General features: G+C 41.6%; 1 protein-coding gene across 2 annotated transcripts in view; it reads right to left on the bottom strand.

Moving 5' to 3' along the window:
• LOC128373367 (neurexin-1a) overlaps positions 1-12,036 on the bottom strand; it is a 257,924-nt gene that overhangs the window by 142,485 nt on the left and 103,403 nt on the right. For both annotated transcript variants that reach the window (XM_053333666.1, XM_053333665.1), the window contains 2 exons: positions 8,662-9,045; positions 1,215-1,418 (listed from right to left, as the gene is read on the bottom strand). In XM_053333666.1, coding sequence (XP_053189641.1) covers positions 1,215-1,418; positions 8,662-9,045 — 588 coding nt within the window. The remainder of the gene's footprint in view (positions 1-1,214; positions 1,419-8,661; positions 9,046-12,036) is intronic.

Below are 12,036 nucleotides of genomic sequence, written 5' to 3'. Positions count from 1 at the left end.
CCCTGCCTGTCGTGTGTTGTCAACCACAGCAGAAAAGTGGTCGCAAACAGCCAGAGACCAGCACTAGCCTACCCTTACAGGGAATGCTCTGCTTTTTATAGAAGGTACGAGGTAGACAGACTTTTCAAGTGCTGATGGCCGGGGACAAACTCAAAATCTTTATAAAGTGTCAAAGACAATTCAAAAGAAAACAAAACATAGTGACTTCTTGTTTTGGGGCATCTTTTTTACAGTTGCAATGATCTGACATGTCAGCCCTGTCAATGTGTGGCGCTGTTGTCTTCCTTGGTGGGACACATGCTTCCTTGTGCTTGACAGCAGACACAGACTGTCTACTACTTTGTATGCATCGCTAAACAGCTGCATAGAGCCCATTTCTGTTTAGCCAGTGGAAAGGAGAAATAGATGGCTATCATTTGTGCGGCATTGCTCTGTTTGAGAGATATCAAACTTTTCACAGGCATCATTGGATTCTTTCCTGAGCATGTACACACACATAAACACAAACTCTCACACACTAGAACGAATGTCTTTCATTTTGTCCTCAATTTTCTTTTTTTTTTTTTCTCTAGGTGGGGGGAGTCTTTTCCTCTGCTCATTTACGGCACAGTTGCTGGTTTATGTGCAATCATGCATTCCTCTTACAATGATTAAAGTGCATAGATGAACTGATGATTAAAAAAAAAACAAACAAACAAAGAAACAAAAAAACGTGAGCAGCATTGGCCAGGCCCACAATTAAGGGCAGACATTAAGTAACCACTGGCTGAGAGGAGTTGTGACATCTTTCATCTTCAGAGAGATTAATGTGTTCTATTTAAGAATGATAACTGAATATATTTCCAAACGAACAGCACCAGGAAAGAATCCAGTAGTGTGGGCACTATAGAGGCAATTCCCTTTAGACCAATACACATATAAGAATGTTGATCTAAGGTTAGTTAACTGAATGTGTAGCGAGCATTCCCTGCTGGGCAATTGCAGCTGTGTGCTCAACTGGCAGTGAGCGGAGAGCCGCAGACTCTTGCATTGAAAGTTTTTACACCATCTCCTTCTATTCCCAATACGTACAACTTAATAATATCTAATAGGTTACTATGTGAGGTAGAGAGGGTGCAAGTGGCTGTGTGCATCTGAAAGTGTTGGCAAGCTTAATAATGTTTTATTTGATACATGACTTTGCTGCTGCATTCGGTGTATGTCCGAGGCGTTACCTAAATTGACAGTCAAGCGGACGCGGCCGCTCTCCAGCTCTAGACGCAGGGTGTCACCAGAGTCCCGGGATGTGGTGGCTATTAGGATGCCATAGGCTCTCTGGGAGCGGAAGCGCAGAGACACATCTTCGGCTTCTGTGTGCATCACCATCGGCAGCTGGACCTTCATAAACTTACTGCCGTCGTAGCTGAGGACAGTCGCCTCTGCAGAGAGAACAAGGAAGAAAACAAGATGAGTGATCGGTAAAATGGAGTGCAGCAGTTTTACAGCAAACCAATGACCAGGGCTGTCAGCTCAGCTTTAAATGATGTCCTATTTGTGGATCTAATTTAGTGTTACGACTTTCAATCTTGATGAAAGAAATGCACTAGGGGGAAAGATATTAAGCTGGGAATATGTATCCAAATACAACTCTGTGATGTGGAGGTCACCAAACACAGCAATAGAAAACCTATTATGTGTCTGTCAAACAGATGCATTCAGCCTCTACAACTACAATACTGCTGTTCTTATACTGAGCAAGCTTAGCAGCCTGCACTGACTTGTCATCCAGCATCCACTCCATTCACAGAGGAATGATTAAACTATGAAGCTGACAAACACAGGGATGACGACAGTCTTCAAGGAGTGTCTCTGGAGACAAGAGCTTTGCAGGTTTGTTGAGGAAGACATTTGTGTCTCACCAACCACTGAGACCAAGTCATTTTGACTGGTGATGAATCCAACAATTAACACTGCTTACATTACATATATGAATCAGTGGACCAACTCAAAACTCCTAACTGACATGTACGTGGACACAGAATGTCATTTGATAGTAGTTTGTAAAGACTTGTCACAAGTTTGGCATCACATTAAAATGTGTATGATAGCTGACAACTACCCCACTCTCCAATCCTGTCTTCTGTGTGCCAATTTAGGTAGTGGCCTCCACCAGTGTTAACATAGTGTATGGAGGCAGGTACATGCTAGAACAGTGAAAAGAAAAAAAAGGAAGGCAGTGGCAATGAAGGCAATGAACACATCATGACAAATAAATAAAGATCTAGTTAAAAAAGCATCTCACTGGAAAGGAAATAAAGGTAACTCAATCAATATAAACCCACAGAGTTAATGTTCTTCTAGACAAGTGGCGGCATTGCAGGCGCAATTTTTATATCTGCTATATAATAGTGACAAACTACAAAAGAACAAATTGATATTGACCGAGGAAAAAAAATATCAACGGCGACAGATTTGTAATAGTCTGTGGACCTTGAATATTGAGCTTCTGCTTGGGGTGACTGCATTTACTCAAAAGCATTAGGCAGCCGTCTGGAGAAATGCTGGGGAGATTGTTTAACGCTGGCAGGAGTTTGTAACAGCATTTCCGAGAGTGTAACTAAACCATAACCCAATAACAAAGCCATTACTGCAGCTGCAGTGCCGAGACAGATAGAAGCCGAGTTGGAGGGAAGGGAGACGGAGAGTAGTGGGGTGATAGGGTACCAATGTACACACACCACCTCATCACCACTTCCTCGTCACACAGAGCCAATGTCACATCCATCCCCTGGGATGACTCCGTCACATTCCTCACCCAAATCCAATTTCTCCACGCCCTCCTGGGGTATGCTGCAGATGACAGGGGCGTGTGACAAACGAGTCTTCACTGCTAAACTGTCTGCTTCCTGCCAGGCAGCTAAAGCAAAGAGCTGCATTTGGAAACTGTTAAAAGATGCCAGGAAAATGGAGCAGCAACTGCTCAAGCCCCTAATACTTGAAAAATATGTTTTCCCGCTTGATATTTACTGTAATATTAGCTAGAATGTACACCCCATGAGAGCATTTACTAGTTACAGCAAGTCTTTGCCTTCTTCTATATCAGTAACTACACTCTATACTGTACACAAATAAACGGTAACTCTCTGTTTTTCAAATGTATGTTGGGAAACAATGACAGATCTGAGTGATGCTCTGTATAGAATTCCTGCTCCAGCATAAATCCTACTCCCTTTTATAAAGCCTCAGCCTCATACAGGATCTATTACCCTTGAAGAAAGGACTTTCTCAAAGTGAAACACAAGAAAAAAAACACAAGAAAAAAATCCAACACGTGTGTACACTGTAAATGATACATATCCTTTAAAAGGGTACAGCAGTGTCTGACCTCTGGTTTGTTAATTACTTATTGTATGAAATGAGTCTAGTCTATTACAAGCTATTATGATGAAAATAAACACCTACTGTACCAAGAATCACAGTGAGAAGAAACAAGTAATTGTCTTAATGTTTCCATAGCAACATCTCTAAATCATGCATAAATAAGTAAGAATAGCTGAATAAAAAATAATCACAACTAGTGTTAACACTGCATCCCATCCAAAATGTCACCTTTGCTGAATTTCAAATAAGAAGGTTGTCTATAAATTCATAAATATGAAAAGTCCAGACAGATATGACAATATGGGGACTGACATGTGAGAGACTCATAACCTAATGCAAAGTGAGCACCAGTCAAAAATCCAATCCTGGAAGCCCAATCATTTTTAATGGCACTCCCATGTTTAATATCAAAATAAATAGAGAGGAATGACGCTGGAGCTTGAGTCTGTGCCAACCCAACAGGAGGCTGTCAGAGGAGAGATGGAGCTTACCAAACTAAACCAAGCATTTATTTTCTGTCTTGTAAAGCACAATACAACATTGTTTTCTGATTTTCACAGAAAATAAGGAGCAGGAGAGGGGGGGGGGGTTCAGAGAAGTAACAAATAAGGCTGTGCTACTAACAAGGGGGAGTAATGGCAGACAGAACACAGTTTTCCTTCCATTCTCCCTGAAGGAGAATAGGCTCTGCAGGAAGGGAGAGCTGTCAACTGCATGTCACAGGATTGTGATGTCCCACAGTAACAGGGCACCAGGTCCAATCCAATTCAAAATTTGCCAGAAAACAACTGCCATAGGCAAAGATGTATGTTCAACATCCTAAATAAACAGGAGGAAATGGCTCAGAGATATCATAAATAATTCAAAGTGGCTCATGTCTTCTTCACCACAGCCTTCTTTGAGTATACAGATTCCAAGAAATAGACTCACTTGCTATTAAATGTGTGAAAACAACCTGCCCGCTAAGTGGATTTTCAGAGACAGGGAAACAATTCTCTCCATGCAGAAAGAAACAGCATCATTCTGGGCCAACTTCACATCTGCTGTCCCAAGTTTGGCTGTGTGGCCACACTCCAGCTTCATTAGGGCTAGGAAATTAGAGCAAAGCTTGAAAATGGATCAGTGTGTCCATTCATAGGGGTAGAATCTGCAGCTTCATATACAGTGCTGTCAGAAATACACACAAAGATGGTAAAGATTTAGTATGAGCAAATCAGTTTTTCCAGCCTTTAGAGAGTATTAAAACAGAATTACCACTTGGTTTAATGATTTTACAAGTTAATCTTCAGTATTTGGTCTTTGATTGTGCTTTCAAGGTCTCTTGAGACCTATTATCAGACACTGTAGAAACCAGCCATCTAAATCCCTAATGTACAGCTTTAAACTAGTCTTTGGACAAAGACTGTGAGACTAATTGAATATTTCCTTTTGGATTGTGTACTTAAAAAAATGTGATATTTTCATGTACTTCATTCCTTGCCAAACGTCAATTCCACAACCCATGCTTAAATCCTCAGAAAATCTTTCACAGTACTCTTGCAGTCACATTTTCCATGTTTTTCAACCAATTTTCTGCACATCTGTGTTCATGGCTCAAGGGTGTGAGACAACCAGTTCTCTCTAATTTGTGACTAGATTCAAGTGTGGTGAATGGTGACTAACACACACTGTGCTGTCAAAGGGCATGGCTAAAATATGTTTTAATGCTAAAAATGCAGTCATATTCCTCTTTAAGGGCATTTCACAATTATGCAATAACATTTTGCGCCTCTTGGCTTTTGCTTCGGACCAGTGGCAAATGGCTTTATGCTCTGAAAAGCAATAAATGTGCTCAAAGAATGACTTTTCTATAGTTGTACTAATTTACATAACAGTATTATGTATTCTGTTTAAATGATGTTGATATTGCTGTTGTGGACTATGTTTTACAACACTGAGGATTATACCTACAGTATGGTAGATACTGGCAATAATATATTGCAATATGGATTCAAGCTTCAAAATATAATGTATACCAAAAGAGTGACCCACAATAATGGCATACTACACCGAAACAAAGAAGAGTTTAAGCTCATAAAATGATTGCTGATGAGCAGGTAAAAGCACTGGAAAGTGGATTGTTGCAAGTCTCTGCTTTCATGACACAAACGTCAGCAAACTAAATGTGTGTGCAGCACACGTGGTGCACAGTGAGCATACGTGTGTATCGATCTGTACATTGATCTCTGGCATCTACCTCTATTTATTGCAGGTACGTGTAAGTAAACATTCATCTGCAGCCACAGTCCATGTGAAATAATGCAAGCGCTGTCAGTGCTGGAATCCAGCATGTCATATCTCATTAGGGAATATGTGCATGTGCTGCCACGCACCTTCTGCCATCTGGGAGGTTGCCTTAACCTCACACTGCAAGACTAATATTTGGGCTAATTAGCAACTGGAGGAACAATGAAGGGGAAGACATTTGGGATGCAGGGGGAAAAATTGCTTTGTCTGCTTAATTAAAATCTCTCAAAATAGGGCGAATAGCTCTATGGTTCTCTTCCGAAGCTCCACCTCTTGTTCCTTCCACTCGTTGATGTCCTCCTCCTCCACCATATGCAGTAGCTGTATTTTGCCACCGGGTGGTACACCATGCATGGATAAGTGAGAGCTGGGGTAATTCTTTTGACAGCTCCTCGGCCTGCTGGTGCTTGCTTCATCCTACCAGCGCAGAGGCAATCTGGAGCCATCAAAACAGCTGGCAGCATGCCAGGGCCCATCCTCCGTACCACTGCTCCCACTCACACTCACGCCAATGCCAGTCTCACACACAGAGCAGAGATAGCCAGAAACCAAGAAGAGCTGAACATAGAAGCTGAAACGTCATAAGTCGCTCGAATTAGGAGGAGGGAGAAGGGTCAAGAGACCTTTGGAACATGCAGCATGTCTTGTGGAGTTGTTTCAAACACAAAAGTTCCCTGCTTTAGTTTCAGATGAAGTCAGGGTAGATTATATCTTTTTGAATTCAAGAACGCTCTCTGGATAAGTAATTATCTTCCTGAAGTGAAACGATCTGTATCCCATGCCCACTCCACCTCCCTCATGTACTATGCCCTAATTCCTGTCAACAATTAGCTAGAATGGAAGTGCACATGTGGAAAATCAGAGCAGCACAGAGCCAAGCTTAACTGACACATTCATCAGATATGGAGGAGATTCAGTTTCTCTCTTTTTTCCTCTACTACATTACACCATATGCAAGATACATTCATGAAAAACTACAAATGGGACACATACAGTACAACATCATTCTGGTATTGGATTACTTGCTTCCATTTAACAGATTTCTACCAGCATCCAACTATATAATTTGCATCCCAGCCAGACATATTAAATATCCCAATCACAGAATATTTAGGCTACACTATTTTATAGGGTGGATGACTTAAGCTCAGAGGAGATGTATAAGCCCAAGCAGAGATGACACATGCGTGGGATGTGTTACATTCCAAGTAGAGTTAATTTTTTCCGATGAGAGAACCTGTTCTGCTGTCGTTCCCGTACAGATGCATCACACTGTGATAACGGTGTCACATGCTTCGGCTCTTTTTGACATTTGCCTCGATTATGCATATGTTAACTGTTTTCACTCATTTGCTGCTACCGCTTCCATGATGAAGACTCATACTACTGCAACATAAAAGAGCTACCACTTGAGCGTAATCCTGGCTTTAAGGGATTTATAAGGATATACTGTAAATACTGTATTGATCTAGGGTAATATTTGTGCTGATAGGATATGCTTGGATATTCACCATAAATTCCAAGCATAGAGTAGCTTTATATTAAGTACATATCCACTCCAGCTGATGCTTTTGGTTATCATTAATTCAAGAATATAAAATAAACATGCCATTAAACCACTTCATATATGATTGAGTTTAAAAACTTGTGAATAATAATATTTGTAGACTCTCAACTGATTTCCATTACTCCCAAATCCAAGACTGTTAATATAATATTGCAAATCTCATCAGTGAATGAACTTTACATGACATATTCATTCACTTGGTCTGATTATGTAAATAAGCTTGAAATTCCCATTTTAATCAGAAAATAATTGCCTCAGTGCAGATCATATTAGCAAGTGGAGGATTTTATCGTCATACAGCTGGTTGTTTTCATTGGGTTAGATTTCAATCAAAGAGGTCAAAGGACAATCCTCTGGTCTAAAAGGCCAACAAGCTAATGCTGACGAAGCAGAAAAGCGACGCGACAACCATGCTGAGCTTTGCATTCACAAAAACAAACATAAATCTCTCTAATGTCGAGAGCAGAGAAATATCCTTACTGTAAGACTTTTTTTTTGGATGCTTTAACAACAAAAAGCATGTGCAGCAGAGTGTTAAGGCCAGTTAAGCAAGACAGTCTCCAGGGAAACCTTAAGAAATGTAGCTCTAATTATAGCCAAACACATAAATGGTGTAGTTATAATGTCAAAGCTATATACACATAATTCTACCAAAAATATACACTACTGAGGAATTTGAGAGGATAATATCTTTCCTTAATGCACTTTGTATACCTCTTAAAACATGTTTTACATCAAACAAACTCCTTCAGAGTAAGTTAAGACATGGAGCTTCAAGAGTTCAATCTGTGACACTCACTTCTCCTATTTCTCTTCTCCGGCAGAGAGAAGGATAAGTATTCTGCACAAGGCCTGGTCATGAGCGAGTGGTTTGATGAGCCAAATGGTTAGCAGAAGACACCCAATTTACAGACTGGTGTGCATGGTGGACGTGACCAGCAGTGTCTCAGTGGGGCATCAGTCACCTGCCACTCAACGTGGTCTAACATTAGCCAGTCAACACTCTCATACTTCTACTCATTCTGTCTGCCTCTCTGTGGTTGTCTATCCCCCACACACATTCCTGTTTTCTATCACTTTCAGTTTGGTGTTTGAGAGCTGCTGATGTTCAACTATCAGTGTAGATAAAAAGACAACCTGCAGGCTTTTGTCTGGTGACGCTGTTCTATCTGAACTTGAAAGGCAGTATCTTTCAAACAAACAAACAAAAAAAAATACTAAAACCATAGTGGATATGATTAAAACCATTGTGTTAAAACCATTGATGTCAGTCATGTTTCTATCATCCCATGCATATCTCAAGGGACAATGCATAGACAGGTAGAAGTGTGTCATTGTGTGATATCGTCAGCATGTCACACAGACAAACCCAGATTGTGCCCACCACACAGAAATCAGTTGGTTCCTAACAGCTGGGTAGAATCATTGAGAAAAAAACAAAGTCCTACCTCTTTCACAGGAGCGGCCCAGGTATCCAGTCCCAGAACAGTCACACACATAGCGGTTCCAGCCCTCTCTACAGACACCATTGTTCTGGCATGGGTTGCTTAAGCACTGTTTTGGAGGCTCCTTAGAGCAGGACGGTTTGACCCCAGCAGCCTTCTGGACCTCAGCCAGTCGCCGGACATCCTTACTCTGTCCGTCAATGAATAGATCCCGGATGCAGCCCACGTAGCCATAGTTGAGCAGTGCTGTCCACACCTCAGTGGGGAACACCAGGCCCATTTTGTTCTCTGGCAGACCCCCAAGGTAAAGATTGTCATCCAAGTCCAGGATTTCACTTTCTCCAGGGGCTGTATAGGCAGTGCGGAGGGTGTTGATAGAGATGGTGCCTAAAAATAAGATAGAATAAGGAATGTGTTTTTTTTCTTTTCTTTTTTGAACGCATATGAGGTTATTTACCAGGCGGGCAGATTATAACACCAATTGATAACCTAGATGCCAAAGGACATTATCTACTCTGCTGTAACAATAATATGCAGAGAAGACCTATTTAAAGATGGTTTGATGAAGAAGTTAGCTTAATTAGTGTTATCCATCTGGATAGGGTCAGGATTTTTTTCATTTAGAATGACTGATGAGAGTTGATAAGACACATTAATCACAGGACAGCCAGTCTATTAGTAGCCTAATATGAGATCCCTAAGAGCATCCTCTCCATTTTCCTTGGTTTTCCCATAATAAATCTACTTTATCTATAAAGCAGTGGTCATAAAAAAGAAAGGAGAGGAGAAGAAAAATTGGTGCCCCTTCTATCATTTCGGCCCACCAAACAAAAAACCATCGTAGCCATCTTTTTGAACTTGATTAACGGACTGCAGGCTGTTTTTTTTTCTACCCTGTCTCTCCTTCTGTTTGCCTCTCCAACACATAAACCTGCAATGAGAGTTTGTGTGTTTCCCCACCATGATTTATCGCTCTCATTCAGGTTTAATTCTCGATCTGGAGCACGGTAAACAACAGCGGACATGACTGGACTGTAAAGCTGCGGAAAGGAAGGCCTAACTGTGAGACTCAGACCGAGTGATTAATTTGTATATGGATCTGTTACTCTCAGTGCAGGAGCCATTGTGGATCTTTAATTAATGGTCGCTGCCTTCACTGCCCGCATCCTCGTCCAGTAATCTATATACCATGCTGCTGAGGATCCGCGCAGGCCACTGCCTAGGGAGAGTGGCGGAGAAATAGCGGGCTGAGGATGCTCAAAAATAAAATTGCTATAAAATAATAATTTGCATTTTGAGTGGCAGATGCATGCCATGACAGATATGAAGGAGCTATTAGCTGATTGCCTTAGGCTAAATGGCAGAGTCCTAACTGCTTGCATGTGGAACGGGAGCAGAGCTTTTAAGTTACTTTCCTCCTCAAACTGTTTATGTTGGAAACAAGCCCTAAGCCACACATGAATTTTCAGCAGGGTCGCCTGGCACATTTTAGAGACGCATTAGACATTAAATTGGGCCTTTCACATTGCATTACAGCTACCATTAGCATGCATGAATGTACATATCAAAATTAATAATATGTATGATAAATATCTGTGTGTAGTGTCTTTCAGTGAAAGCACATTCCGTTTAGTTTTGCTTTGTTTAACTTTTGATCTGTTAAATCGGAACATAAGCTGCTACATAAAGATATTAAATACAGTCTATGAGATTATTTTAGTTCTAGCTGTGGATGTTCTCTGTTGCCAAGGTGAGCCAGCCTCCTTGCAAAAGTGCTTGAGAGAGACAGCTAAGGACCTAGTGCACAATGATTAACCTGGTCCCACTAACATGTTCCAGCTCTTTTCTCGGGGTCTTGGCCCCAGGCATCTGTTCCAGCACTTCCCTGCTGCCACCCACTGACCCTGCTCTCTCCAGCCACATCTGTTGTGACTTCCAAGCTTTGCACACTTGGCAAGGGCCACCCGTCACGCAGCCAGAACAGCTCCCTTCAGGTTACAGCTAACGAGCTCACTACATCAAACTCATTAGCGGGGAAACTTTTCTTGGAGTAGAGCAGGTGCCCAGCTGAAGAATGAGTGTGTGGTCAGTGTAATATGTGATGGGAGTATATGCGCTCCAGTTATGTGTAACATTTAGATTTGGTATGATATATATATTTAGTTTGAAACATTATATTGTGAATTACACATTCACAAAGTAAATATTTCAGGCGCCATCATCTAATGGCTTCATTAGCTTTTATTATATCAATACTTGGGTGTCATTATAGTCTTAAATAGCAAACAAGGATATTGTAAGTATACAGTAAGCATGTATGTCTAAATTGATGTGAATGAGAGACAAGAGAAGGATGTCAGCATCTTTCAGGCATCTGCTCAGAGTGCTCTTCTTACTTGTCACAGTCCTGTAAGTAAGTTTGTAAACACAGTCAAGCTATGTTAAGTCAGGAGGCACTATACAATCCCATGGGGACATGTGCCATCACCAGGCTAGCAGCATAGGACACAACACACATACACACATTGTAGGACTATGTTTGGAACACTATTCATCGCCAAAAGGGGAAGAGGACGTGTCTCTGTGAATGCTACGGAGCATAAAAGAGGAGGAGATGGATCCAGAACAAGATGGGAACATGGAGATAAAGATGTCTGGAAAGGAGATGAGGGAGGAGTATATGATGACAGATAAGAAAGCAGATGGGGGAACACAGCAGCGAATGATATCTTGAGGAACAAGCACAGGATGTAAAGTATGGGAGATGATCAAAATGATGATGTGGGCAATAAATGGCGATGAATAATGATGACGAAGATCAGCATTACAGCCAACTTGAAAACAATCGGACCACATTTCTGTCTCTACCTGGCTTTCTCCACCGCCTGACCCGAGAGTGGTACTCCATCATCAAATCTGAAGGCAGGGGTCTAAATGACAGCTCAGATCTTTCTCGTACTTTCTGCATCAGCAGCCAGGCTCAACTTGGCATGATGTCCCCTAACCCCACTCACACATCCCCAAAACATGTTAGACAGGGGATTACTACAATCCAGTTAGGACGATACGGCCAAATCTCTCTATGTGATTGGATTCTCTGTAGAGAGAGCTTGAGTGTGGGCTGTGGGGATGGGGGATGTGTTGTTTGCAGTATGTGTGTGCGTGCGTGCATGAAACTGCTTGTGTACTGATGTGTGTGCACGTTTGTGTGTGAAGTAGTGGTGTTCGTGTCCTGGCAGGAAGAGGGGCTACAACAGAGCAACGTCCATGCAATATCTCTGATGAGTGACCCACAGCACTCCCAGTCCAGAAGCCCTCACTTAAAAGCAGAGTGTCTCTTAGCGTCTCTAATGCATTGAGGTTAGAAGATGCTGTATG

This window comes from Scomber japonicus, chromosome 14, assembly GCF_027409825.1.
Source record: "Scomber japonicus isolate fScoJap1 chromosome 14, fScoJap1.pri, whole genome shotgun sequence".
In the NCBI taxonomy this organism is placed as follows: domain Eukaryota; kingdom Metazoa; phylum Chordata; class Actinopteri; order Scombriformes; family Scombridae; genus Scomber; species Scomber japonicus.
The sequence above is the reverse complement of the archived record's forward strand: the minus strand, read 5'-3'. Positions and strand labels throughout refer to the sequence as shown.